This window comes from Urocampus carinirostris, chromosome 9 (assembly GCF_059441175.1).
Source record: "Urocampus carinirostris isolate Australia breed hairy pipefish chromosome 9, RoL_Ucar_1.0, whole genome shotgun sequence".
Lineage (NCBI taxonomy): Eukaryota > Metazoa > Chordata > Actinopteri > Syngnathiformes > Syngnathidae > Urocampus > Urocampus carinirostris.
Genome location: NC_142357.1, coordinates 3,507,882 through 3,521,758, shown reverse-complemented (window position 1 = coordinate 3,521,758; position 13,877 = coordinate 3,507,882). Strand labels below are relative to the sequence as shown.

Sequence of the window (13,877 nt, the reverse complement as noted above, 5' to 3'; positions counted from 1 at the left end):
ATGTTTTTGGGTCTCTTAGTCAATGAGATGCATGCAAATATACATACAATTCCTGGATATGTTTTCAAGTGTATGATTTGTGCAAGTTATGAAAAATATGACGAATGATCAACGATGTACTTAAGGACTTTTAGAGGTCTTTCCGAACTGATTTTTTTCAATCAAGTACAGAACGTGTGGTATTCCTCCCCACGATTTTGCAGATATGTTGCAAAATATTCCATGCGCCAGGGGACTCAAATAATTTAGTAACAAAGTTGACCCATCTGGCTTGTTTGCAAATTGGAATTGAGCATTAAGCTCTGCAGTGTGAACCTCGCCCAGGTGAAATAAAATGCACTAGAGGATTAGCTTTTGTCTGGAGATCAGGTTTAGATGCTGATTTAAATTTTGTCTTCAAATATATGAGGTGGATCTCACTGAAATGTAAATATTTGTTTTAATGGCTCTTTGAGTGAAAAAAATTCTTGACCCCTGAAATATAGTCAAACAACTGCTGATATTCACACAAAAAGAAAAACTATATCTAAAAAATGCTGGTCATTATTTATGCCAGCACTTTACTACAAATTCTTATATGAAAAATTACTAGTAAGCAAGAGGAAGTTTCTGGAAATCAGTTTTCCTTCATGAAACTGTAAAGAAGTGAAAATACACCCCTGTCTATTATGAAGTTAACCTCAATCCAAATCTAATCTCCACATAAGCATTAAAAATGCTCCCAACAACTTCTCCATCTGTTTGAAATCCGCCGTTGCTTGTTACTTGAGCAAGCTCACCCATAACCAGAAAAGTCAGCAGTGTTGGGACCAATGCATTACAAAGGAATGCGTTAATGGAACTAAATTACTTGTTTCTTTAGCAACTACTGTAACGCCTTATTAATCAATTTTTTCAACTCAACTGTTTTTACAACATGGTGCGTTACTCAGCTTCTAATTGAAAGCAGTCCATAAATTGCAATGTTCACTATAGGCCTCCCTCTCTCGCAGCCTAACTTACAATTTGCGGCTTGCCAGGGACGATTACGAAGGGTAAACGTAGAACAACTGAATACATTTATAGCTGCGCCATCTCAAGCACAGAGTAAGAGACTGCTGAATATCTCGTCATATGGATCTTCTTTCTAAAGGATATACTCACATCCAAACCGATTTACAACTATAGAATAAAACAACAAAATCAGGGGGTCATTTATATGCACACATTTGGCTGTGTCTCACCAGTAGTGAATAGTATGCAGCACGTGGGGACGGGACGTGTCGTATACAGGAACAACAAAATCAATCGGGCAATCGTGAGCACAGATTTTTTTTTTCTTTCTTCTTTTTAAACTGCAGAATGAAAATAGTGAAAGAAGGGAAAGGACTGTTTTAACTACAGTCCAAAATACCAACCTGAACAGCAAAAAAATGTTAAAAGGGAAGAGTTCATAAGAATTTTACGTATTTGCAAGGTCAACAAAAAGAACTGCCATGATAATTTCAGCCATAGGATGGCGCCGGCAAGTAGAATATTGTTGAAGTCACATACCCTATCTTTGATAAAGGACAGGATAGTCTTAAATATGTTGAAAATCGCAAGGTAAAAAGTAATAAAAAGTTGTTTAAAGAAAATTAAACAACACAGTGTTCGAAATACCCCGCTGCCTTGAAATGGTTCATTCCATTTGATTCCTGGTACCGCTCTTCTTTTTCGGTCGGCTAGTGTCACTTGCGTCATAGCGGCGGAGTCTGTGGAGGCTCCGCTGTATTACGGTGAGAGTATGTTCTAGGGTTTGCAACCCTCAAGGTCAGGCGACACAACTTAATTTGTAAAGTGCAGGGTGGATGTATGAAGTGTTGAGTAGAATGCATCATTGTCTAATAAGTTCCACGGTTCTTCTTCTGTATGTGCATGTGAACTCATCTCATTAGCTGCACCACTTATCCTCAGTAGGGTCGCGGGTTTGGTGGAGCCCATCCCAGCAATCATCGGGCAGTGGGTAGGAGACACCCTGAACTGGTTGCCAGCCAATTGCAGGGCACACAGGGACAGACAACTTGCTCGCTCATTCACTTGTAGGGACAATTTGGACCGGCCAATCCACCTGAAATGCATGTCTTTGGAATGTGGGAGGAAACCGGAGTGCCCGTAGGAAACTCACGCAAGCACGGGGAGAACATACAAACTCCGCACAGTAAGTCCAGTAGCTGGATTTGAACCCACACAGGAGGTTCCCAAGACCTTAGAACTGTGCTGCAGACGCGCTAACCACTGCTCCGCCGTGCTGCCCCATGTGAACTCTATTAGAAATAAATGAGTAAAAACTGGGCATGGTGTAGTAATAGTATTTCTGCTAACCACAAAGTGCAATGTGATGTTCACAAATGTTAGAAAAATTCTTAAACAATGTCGAATGATCCTAAATCAATTTAAGTGAAATGTTAGCACAAAAAGTTAACCAGGTAGACACTCTGGGTGCTCAGCACCCCCAAATCTCTGACCTAAAATCGTCCCTAGTCAGAAAGTAAACAATTGAAATTATTGCTGTCCCACCCTACCTTCGGTGTGGCAAGTTGACGACAGGATGGTGCTCGGCGGCCGGAAGATGTACGGAATGTAACGGGAAAAACATTTCATCTTTTCCTTCTCTGATGCTTCCTGGCCGGTGTGGGGTGTTTTGCTATTGGGCTCCACATGCACGCCTTCCTCCACGACAGCCAGCTGAGGAGGAATCGAAAAGAGGGGTCTACCAACTGCAGGCTGCTCCGAAGGGGAAACACGACGCGGGGGGCGATGACAGCTCCCACCCGCCTTCCCCAGGCGGGATAGCTTAAACTGCAACCGGACTTGACCCAATGTTGTGTGGGACGTTCTAGTGCGGTAAAAAAAAAAATCAAATTTTACAGTCATTCTGAGTATTTGCATTCTATGTCAACACAATAAATAAATAAAGGAATAATAGATGGATACATTCGACTTTATGAATCAACTAGTTTGTTGCCTACAGTAATGTACATGCACGTCATTTTAGTGCACTGGAACGTCCTAGGATTCTAGCACCATCGTGTGGTGAGATTGTTTAAAAACCAAGGAACCACCATTCAATGTCCATCGCATCCATTTTCTGCACCGTTTAGCCTCTTTAGGGTCGCTGGAGCCCATTCCTGCAAACTTCAGGCAGTGGGCAGGGGAGACATACACTGACAATTCACTCACTCAGTTACACCTAGGGAAAATTTGGACCCGCCATTTAACCTGACATGCATGTTTTTGGACTTTTGGAGGAAACCAGAGTGCCTGTGGGATACGTGCACGCATGGAGAACATGCAAACATCACACAGAGAGGCCAGTAGCCTGAATCCTGGACCTCCAAATAGTAGGGCTGACGAGCTAACCACTCATATGCCGTGCCGCACGCTATTCATGGTAAAAAGAGTAAATCATGATTGTCCTTTACATAACGTTCTCTTAGTATTATACAAAATCATACATGGACTTGCTCCCTCTTATCTTTCAGATCTGATTTGCCCCTATGTCCCGGTCCGAAGCCTACGATCTGAGACTGCCGGTCTTCTGGTGATCCCAAGAGCAAAGAAGTGTTCTGCTGGTTCGAGAGCGTTCTCCATCCGGGCACCGGTGCTGTGGAATGCTCTTCCCCCTGAGATCTGATCTGCAACCTCAGTGGAAATGTTTGAATCTAAGCTTAAAACTCACTTCTACTCCATAGCATATGAATAACCTACTTTCTCGTCGGCTGAAAAATACTCTGTGTAATATAGTGTAATAATCTGTGAAGCCCTTTGAGACTCTTTGTGATTTAGGGCTATACAAATAAAAATGACTTGACTTGACTTGACTTGACTTTACCAATTATACACCACTAACTGTGACAAATAAACTCATGTAATTAATGTTAAGAGGAAAGGTGTCAAACTAATTTTGACTGAGGGCCACATTAAGCGAAATGGTTGTCCTCAAAGGTCCTGACGTAACTCGTAGAGTAACTAAATGTAATTGAAAAGTATGTAAAATAAATGTAACTACTCCATTATGTAAAATAACGCAGAATTTAATAAGTATTGAGTCACACACATTACTCCAAACTGTCTCTACACCTATAATATGGTCTAAAATAAATGTAAGAGAGAAATTGTTTTTCAGTACCAAACATTGGCATTGACATGAAACACAGACGTGTAGTAAATGGGAAATGGTCTGCATTTATATAGCACTTTTCAAGTCAATGAAGACATCCCAAAGCACTTTACAATCACTCCATCCATTTATTTTTAGACATGTGACGCTCTTGTGGATACACATAAAGTGTTGTGGTGGGCCACATTTGGGACCATACGTTTGACAGAGTAACTGATCCTGGAAGGATGTTTGGTCGTACCTGTCACCTTCAACCAATTTCTCCCCTTATTAATGATTGCAATTCCCCTTATAAAGTGATAAAAACTTACAAACACAACTTTGCACCTATAGACCCCTTTCCAGCCTACGTCATCATCGAATAAGCCCAAGATTCGCGTGCATTGTTGACGCAAAACAGCAGGAATAGCATTATGAGTTTCAAAGGAGCAAGGAAATATTTGTATGTTGAGTTAAGTTTTTCGAGTCGCAATTTACTGAAACAATATTTTCAGCTGTTTTGTGTGTGAATAGTTGCACAACATGCAATTTTAAGGAACTTTTTGTAGCGGTTTAGCGGTTTCTAGAGTAAACAGGCTTTTCAAAAGCATCATAGGAGCTTGTGGCTGCAGACCGTTAAAATAGTGACTGGACCGAGGACATAATTAGGCATGCCTGCCTTTGCATTGCCCATTTCATACCTGGTAAGTTACTGTGGTGATCAGGTTGAGATTTTCGTTGAATGCTGAATGCCTTAATAGTATTTCTGCTAATCACAAAAGGGACACTCCTGAACAGTTTGAATGATCCATAATCACTTTAAGTGAAATGTTAAAATACATGTTAGTAGTAGTGAGTAGGATAAGTGTCACAAAAATGCTGTGATAAGTGTTTGGTAACAATACCTACTATAGACTGGAGGTTTTCCACTACTGTTGCTAGCTAGTAAATCTTTTATCATCATCATAATAATCATAACCATAATAATAACATTATTACCAATATTAGTAATGTATACTTTGAATACTATACATTTAAAAGAATACATTATTCTATTGTTAATAACCATTATTATTGATCAATTGTCATTAACGTTATTGTTATTGATCCCACCAACACAAAGGATGTATTTAACTGGGGTCTCCAGTAGCCGAGCCGGAGAAAAGGAAATATCTAATTGATGTATTTCATTTTTTGTATATGCCGAGATAGAGTCTTAAATCTGATACCTCGACAATACACAAGGAAAATATATAACACAAACCAATCCATTTTTTTCATTACTATGTACCTGCAAGAGTTGTGTTTCGTTGTCTATTTGTTTATAAAGGGATAATTTCATTCCATTGGTTTTAAAAAATATATAAAAAATATATTGAATTGCAAGTAAAAATATTCATTCAGAGTAATACCTCTTTTTTTCAGCTTAAACATTTACATTGAAAATCTCAGCGCAATTGGAATACTTCAGAAAGTGTTTTATTGCATGAAATATAAAATCTAGATGAGAGATAAGTCCGGGCCTAAATAAACAGCCTAACCTGATCCGCGGGTATAAAAGCCCAAACCGGCCCGATTCCCGATTGAATAACATGAATCGAGGAACTGGGCCCAAAGTAAACCTGAAGCTGCAGCTTAGTGTTTTAATTCGGGCTCGGTCCCTTAAATCAAGTGTGCACTTCTGCGCCGTACTACACGCAGCGCCAAAGTACAGCGCCAAAGTACAGCGCCGAAGTGCAGCGCCGACCAAGGATTGTCAATTATTCAAATGTTTACCTGATGTGTTAGCTAAGCTACAGTGAATATGAATTTGTATCTGAGCCACATTTTTTGTCCATTTACCTTACATGCCTTAAAATGTACCTTACTCGTTTCTTACACGATTTGGACCGTTGTACACAAAGTAGTATTTTGTAGGATTCTTGAAGTATTTCTGCAGTACTATTATTTTTTCATAGATAGATAGATAGATAGATAGATAGATAGATAGATAGATAGATAGATAGATAGATAGATAGATAGATAGATAGATAGATAGATAGATAGATAGATGGATGGATGGATGGATGGATGGATGGATGGATGGATGGATGGATGGATGGATGGATGGATAGATAGATAGATAGATAGATAGATAGATAGATAGATAGATAGATAGATAGATAGATAGATAGATAGATAGATAGATAGATAGATAGATAGATAGATAGATAGATAGATGGATGGATGGATGGATGGATGGATGGATGGATGGATGGATGGATGGATGGATGGATGGATGGATAGATAGATAGATAGATAGATAGATAGATAGATAGATAGATAGATAGATAGATAGATAGATAGATAGATAGATAGATAGATAGATAGATAGATGGATGGATGGATGGATGGATGGATGGATGGATGGATGGATGGATGGATGGATGGATGGATGGATGGATGGATGGATGGATGGATGGATGGATGGATGGATAGATCGATAGATAGACAGACAGACAGACAGACAGACAGACAGACAGACAGACAGACAGACAGACAGACAGACAGACAGACAGACAGACAGACAGACAGACAGACAGACAGATAGATAGATAGATAGATAGATAGATAGATAGATAGATAGATAGATAGATAGATAGATAGATAGATAGATAGATAGATAGATAGATAGATACTTTATTTATCCCCGCAGGGAAATTCACATCATGTTTATTAGTATAGGATTTTGTCATATTTCTGTAGTATTATTGTCGTAGTTCTGCAGCTGTAATTTTGGAGCATTTCCATAATATGATTTTTGTAGTATTTTTGCATCAGTGTTCTGTGTACATTGTTACACAGAATGACAATACAAGGAAATTATTATTATTATTATTATTATTATTGTAGTATTTCTGTAGTAGTATTCTTGTTGTATTTCTTAAGATGTATTTTTGCAGCATGGAGTTTGTTGTATTTCTGTAGAACAGTATTCTTATAGTATTTTGCAGTGGCATGGGTGTAAAATACTTGTTGCATTATTTTTGCAGTAGTATTTTTGTAGTATTTCTGCAGAAAATAAATAAGAAATATGCTAATGGTAATGTTTTCAAATAAACTCATGTAATTAATGTTAAGAATTAACTGATTCTGGAAGTATATTTGTTTTCGATTAATTCCGTGTAACATCTCGCGAGATGTGAATGTGAACTAATGCAGGCGGAAGTTGTTCTACAGCCTCTTTTCCGCCGGCCATAAAGGAGTACACGGCAGGGTAAGAATTAATGCTAAGGTCTCCAGTCGTGAATCGTTATCCATCCACGTTACAAGTTTCTTTTTACACTGATTAAGAACACTAAATGTTCTTTAAAGGTCGTCCTCTTCAAATAAAAACCCGTATTATTTCGATGCTTATAAATTAAGCCTGTGTTATTAAGTCTTGCTAGCACTTCTGTTCGAGTCTGTTAATGAGCCGCATGTCTCCAATCTTACGTTCGTAAGATATTTGGTAAATACAAAAAATAATAAAGTATTCGAAATAAGTCATTCCTTTTTTTCCGTAGTCCGTATGGTATTGATTCACGACGCCATAGGACTTACCATTTACCATCCACTTGTCTATTATGCTAACGGTGTTAAATCACTGAGGGCTACGTAAGTATTGCAAATTGAATTGTATGCGTGCTTTGCTCACACGCTGTATATAATGCAGACACTAGTAAGGTGATGGTGTATATAATTATAAATTATGACTATTGACGTAGCATGAAAGATAACAGGGTCTCTAAAGGTGCTATCTAGTATTTAGCTTGGTTACACGTAAATGCGTATACTAAATTTTTCATTCTGTTCGATCCAATCTTGTTTTAGTCACAACACATTGTATGCAACCACGGTTATCTTTAATTTACAAATTTCATCTTTCACAGCATAATGAAGCTGAATCCGTTTGTAACATCCTCCCGCCGCAAGAATCGCAAGAGGCATTTCAATGCCCCCTCACACATCAGGAGGAAGATCATGTCTTCCCCTTTATCCAAGGAGCTCCGTCAGAAGTACAACGTGAGATCCATGCCCATCCGTAAAGATGACGAAGTCCAGGTACGGAAATTAGGCTTGACTGTTGATGGTGCAAATACTGCATTCCCTGCACTACTGCTCACCCAAAAATTCCAAAATTAACTAGTAATCTGAGCTAGCTCGGATTGTTAACTATCTACGGTGCATTCGCACTGAATATGTTGGCATTCGCCAGCTAACGCCTGTGACAGTGCAGGCCTTCGACATGTAGTTGATTTTTGCAATCCGGAGATGGAATAAGAGATTGCTCTGTCCACTCCACACATCGTCCCGGTATTGCAGTACCTCCGGGCACGGTGCACTCGCAATGATCGCAGCAAGGCTTTAAGGCTAGGACCTTAGCGTGGCCTTTTGGCTGAGAGTAAGAGTCCCGGCTCCTAGGATTTGTAGCGTATTATGAACTGACCGATAATGGATAAAGAAGATAGAACAATAACCCTTAAAAAATGCAATTGTGATCAGATATGTTTCAAGTTATCAATTCATGGTGCATATTCCAGTTAAGCTTTCACAATGATTTGCAACACACAGGTTGTCCGTGGACACTACAAAGGCCAGCAGATTGGCAAAGTGGTGCAGGTGTACAGAAAAAAGTACGTCATCTACATCGAGCGTGTGCAGAGAGAAAAGGCTAACGGAACAACGGTCCACGTTGGTATCCATCCCAGCAAGGTAACTAGTTTCTCTGTGGTATTGTTGTGCCAATCAAGGTGTCAGTGAAAATGGCCTCTACTTAAAATTCTGTTGTTCTTGATTTTGCACTTTGGGGGACCGGAGAGTAGTGCATTACATCAATTGAGATGGGATGTAACAAACGCATAAATTATAATCCCCGCATCCGACTGAGACAGCATAGGGCGAATTTTAGCAATATTGCGAAGATGGAAGAAAGCTTTTCTAGTAATATTATTCACGTGTGTTTGAAGGGACATATCGGGGTCAAATATGACACCTAAATTTTTGACTGAGTCACTCTGGATGATATTACATTTGTCAATGTTCAGAGTTTTTGAGAACAGGTCATGGCATTTAGATGGACCAATAACTAACATTTCGGTCTTTTCAGAGTAAAGGCGCAAGAAGTTGAGTGACCTCCATTCTTTTATCTCTGAGGCAGGCCTCCAAATTCCACGGTTTAGTGTGGAAGATTCCTCCACCGGGACATATAGTTGAGTGACATCTGTGTAGCAATGTAAACTGATTATACTTGCGAATAATATCACCTAATGTAAGCATATAAATGCTGAAAAGGGGGCCAAGTACTGAACCCTGCGGAACACCACGGACTAATCTTTCACTTTTACATGACTAATGAGTGTGGTGGAACACAGGGAATTCCAATGAAACCAGGGTCTTGGTAACATTTGTGTCCTGGTTACAGCAATCAGTGAACAGCTACAAACAATAAAGATGCATTGCAATAAGGCTATTATAGCACATGATTAGTATATTACACTATATAAAGCCTACTTGTGTACTACTAGTTCTAACAAGCACGTTTTTGAAGGGGCTCAAGTACCCTGAAAAATTATATTATAAAAATTATTTGCGTTAATCTAGGACAGGAGGAGCCTAAATATGAAAAAACGCTTAACAAAAAAGGAAAACAAAAAATGTGAAAGCACAGGGTCAGAACCAATCCTCTGCATTGAAAAGGTTCAGTCCATTTGATTACTAGCACCACATTAGGATGCATTTTCTCAGCTGTTTACCGTATCATCACATTTTGATGGATTATCTATAAGCTATTCACTATTTAAAAAATATTAATTGGTGCTGATATTTATGATACTGAATTCCTAACTTCTTGTTAATAAACTGGGCTATTCTATTGTTCAATACTTATTTAAATTACTGAGTTGATATGTTTAATGTCTAAAAGGTGTTTGTATGTGGATGTTGGTGTAAACGGAAGTGATGTGACACTATGTGCTTAGCATCCCCAAAGGTCCGGACCTAAAATCGCCCCTGGTCATGAATGTTTTAGCGTTTAGCTACATAGGGTCGCCTCCCGTGTTGGCGATGATCGCATGAATATCTTAATAAACTCAGTAAATAGAACACGGGCATTTTTTTGTTTTAATCACGTTAATCAACATTTCTTAATAAACACATTATACAGACGACGATGACACTTGTTCTATCGGAAGCGCAGCGCCGAGAAGAACACCGGTGTTTCCTTCAGTTTGTGTGGCGCTGCATGTTGACTACAACTACTCGACATTTCGATCGAGGGTGGTCCTGAAGGGTGTGGAGAGAACAAAGACGCTAGTTGTTATTGTAAAATGTATTCACAAATATGAAAAATATTCGACAGGCCTAACTTTCGCTCCAGTGTGTATCTGCGGAAAGTGTTAAGTGGGGAATTCTGGCTTCAGGGGCTCCCCCGGTTTCTTATCCAATCAGAAGTTGCGAGTGTGTTGCGTCAGAGACATAAAGCAGGAAAATTAAAAAAGGCTTGGGCTGGTTGTTGTGCTTAATATCGGCTTCATAATGCGATACCAACATTCATATTCCTAAATAATGGTGTTGATAATTGGTTGACCTTTACCTTTCATTCATATAGTGTAACGAATTACCTTCCTTTACAGCCATAGGATAACACACTTTGAAATTAGGGATGAACGATCATGATAAAAAATGACGGCATTAATCATTAAATTCTTAGAAATCTTACTTTTTCAACCTCTTAAACTCGATGCCCAGGGGTCGGCAACGTTTTGGTGTGGAGTGCCACTTTCAGATTTCCTTGTAAATCAGTGTGCCACACCAAGATTAATGACTCGCACAACAGAGCTGTAATTTTACACCAGTCCATATATACAACATGGATATATATGTTAATCGTATAACTAACCAATATATCCTCCACTATTCTTGTTCATCAATTAACTAATAAAATGAATGTTAATAACAAGTAAAAAGGTCTCTAGCCATCCATGACTTGAACTTTTTGCCACCACAATTAACTAGAATCAACCATTCTTCATTAACAATGAACTACAATCAAAAAACAAGTGCTATGGACAGCTACCATACCATTCATTAATGATATCTTGTTGCAGAAAATATCAAAACTTAAAATAACAGCAGCAAAGCAGACACGCACGCACGCACACGCTTGTTTAAAATATTCTCCTCCAGTAAATGGTTTTCTGCTTTGCTATGCAGTGAGCAATGTGATAGATTGCTTCAGTGGTGGCGTTTTTAGCAGTGACAGGTCTTTGGGGTCTTTGTTTGTTTGCCGTACCTAGACACTGCACGTTTTAATGTCTCCGCCATGTCAGACTCATCCTTGAATTTATATTCATGTTTCGTCTCGTAATGACGTTTAAAACTTGCTGTGCGAGGTACAACGCTCTCGAGGCATAATGCACAGAACAGCACAGTCTTTTTTTGCACAACGCCCCAATCGTCTGTCCACGCTGGCCGGAAAGAACAAGATGTTTTTGCTTGAGGAGCCGTCATTCGTTCATTTATTATGCGCGTGTGTATCGTTGACTGGGTTAAAACACAGATCTCTGCGAGGCGCCGCGCAAACACACTGACACACGAAGCAGAGGGGGAGCTAACGTAAAGCCTCTTAATAACATGGCGCGCAACTGAGCGGTAAAAATGCGCATTTTTAGAATATATTCATTATTATTTTGCCATGCGCTCGCGTGCCACTGCTGGCACGCATGTCATAGGTTGCCGACCCCTGCTCAATGTCCTCAAAGTCTTGCGTCCTTTCACATAAACACTTATTTATTGAATACTATTTTTGTCAAATCATGATTATCAATGACAAAATAATATTCGAAAATGTGAAACTCAAGCCAGTAACATTTTCATAAATTTAAAAAAAAATAAGATTTTCTTGTAGTTGGCTTAACAATACAATTTCGGTTAAGTTTCCAGCCCCACATGGCAAAAGTGTACTAACCACACACACTTAAAAAGAGATGTATTGTTCTGAACTAATTAATCATTAGTGTGTGTGTGATGACACTGCAACCACATCATTCTCGTGATTTATGTTTGGATTGTTGAAGTAATTCAAATTTCCTAATGCATTGTGTCAATCATGATTTAATAATAATAAGAAACTTCTTAGGGGAAATGTATTGCTCGTTGTTGTTAAACCGTTTTTTATTGCTAGATGTTAGCACATTTAATACATGGAAATGAACCTAATGATTATCTAAATTAATTAAATTGTTACCTTATGACCTAATTAAGCTTACCAGTTAGTAGTGGTCACTCTCAGCGCTTGTGACTTGGGTTGTTAATGTATCAGGGTTCGGCAACCCAAAATGCTGAAAGCCATATTGGGCCATACAAACCTAAAACAAGTTTGTCTACAGCCGCAGAAAATCGAGCTGTATGATCTGCTCGGCTCTAACAGAAAAGCAAAAGGAGCTAATTGTCCTCCTGGTCATAGTTGCACCGTAAGTTGAAATTTGATATTTGTTCTACAGCATTGGAAAACCTTAGTTCGTGTCATGTTTGTACTTCAGAAACCATATTAAATGGAAAAGTATATTTGCCTTCAATTTCTTTTCAATTTGTAAACATTTTTGGAAAATTGCCATGGAGCCACTCAGCAGCGCTAACAAGCCGCATGTTCTCAACCCAGGCTAAGTCAATGTTGTCTTTAAGCTTAGAATTTACAGTTTATGTAGTTTGCTAATGCATTTCTTCCATCATGACACATCTGTGTTAATACAATACTTAAGATCAAGCAATTAATAAATACATCTTAAGGAATCTAGCATCTTCTATAGTTGACCTTGAGGCTAATATGCTCAGGCTAAACATTTCGTATTATATTCTGTTGTCATGTATCTAATGATTGAGTTTAAATTCAGGGAAAAACGAACCGCCATTTTCCCCTTTCATTTTCTCAATATGTCTGCATACAGATGACTAATTTTAAGGGGGGGAAAGTTTGTTTTAGTCTCTCAGCTATGTGTCGGCTTATTAAAAATGTTTTCCCGCTTATACTACAGATTTAATATTTTCTGGTCCCTTTTACAAAGCAAATTATTTGCAAAACATAATCACTGTTGTTTGTTTTCAATAACCATTATTAAAGGTGCACATGTGAAGACTCCAGTAAAATTTCATTTAATTTAGCTGAGTCATTCTGCTGCAAAACAAGCTGCTATATGCTATCAACCTTGATGTGCTTAAATTTGTACTGCTTTGCAGGTTTTTTATCCTCATTAAGGTCACGCCTGTTAAATGGACTGACTGAAATGTGCTATTTTTTCTTCTATCAGTAAAACACATTGTTGCCTCATATGGCTGTAAACCTCTTTATTTTTAGGTGGTGATCACCCGGCTAAAGTTGGACAAGGACCGCAAAAAGATCCTGGAACGCAAGGCCAAATCTCGTGCTGATGGAAAGGAGAAGGGCAAGTACAAGGAGGAGACCATTGAGAAGATGCAAGAATAAACCTCTTTTGCTATCAATAAACTGTATAAAATGATTTGTCAATCTCATTATTTCATTTTTATCTGATATGATTGAGACGGTGATTTTTCCCACTGGGCTCTATGTGCGGGACTTTTTCAGAAAATAGAATATCATGATAAAGTACTTAATTTTCCATAATACAACAAAAATGTCATTCATTCTAGATTCATTACAAATCCACTTGATTTAGTTGAGAAGTTTACCTGGATAGTTTTAAATATTTTGAGATGGGAT

General features: G+C 38.6%; 2 protein-coding genes and 1 non-coding gene across 7 annotated transcripts in view; 2 read left to right on the top strand and 1 right to left on the bottom strand.

Annotated features, from left to right (window-relative positions):
- Positions 1 to 2,766, bottom strand: part of LOC148359118 (serine/threonine-protein phosphatase 2A 55 kDa regulatory subunit B beta isoform) — a 103,214-nt gene extending 100,448 nt beyond the window's left edge. Inside the window, exon 1 of the mRNA XM_088344220.1 lies at positions 2,544 to 2,766. Within this exon, the coding sequence (XP_088200346.1) occupies positions 2,544 to 2,622 (79 nt within the window). The 5' untranslated portion in view covers positions 2,623 to 2,766. The remainder of the gene's footprint in view (positions 1 to 2,543) is intronic.
- Positions 2,767 to 7,300: 4,534 nt separating this feature from the next.
- Positions 7,301 to 13,656, top strand: rpl26 (ribosomal protein L26). 5 transcript variants are annotated; one of them, XM_088344215.1, is made up of 5 exons: positions 7,301 to 7,376; positions 8,032 to 8,203; positions 8,714 to 8,854; positions 12,529 to 12,612; positions 13,494 to 13,656. In XM_088344215.1, the coding sequence occupies exons 2-5, from the start codon at positions 8,036 to 8,038 to the stop codon at positions 13,620 to 13,622; spliced, it is 522 nt and encodes a 173-aa protein (XP_088200341.1). In that variant the 5' UTR covers positions 7,301 to 7,376; positions 8,032 to 8,035; the 3' UTR covers positions 13,623 to 13,656. The 5 variants fall into 5 exon arrangements, with proteins under 5 accessions (XP_088200341.1, XP_088200342.1, XP_088200343.1 ...); XM_088344216.1 differs by lacking the exon at positions 7,301 to 7,376 and adding an exon at positions 7,383 to 7,610; XM_088344217.1 differs by lacking the exon at positions 7,301 to 7,376 and adding an exon at positions 7,385 to 7,474.
- LOC148359117 (U2 spliceosomal RNA) lies at positions 8,298 to 8,489 on the top strand. The gene has a single exon (XR_015851447.1). It is a non-coding gene; the product is annotated as a U2 spliceosomal RNA (small nuclear RNA).
- Positions 13,657 to 13,877: the final 221 nt, after the last annotated feature.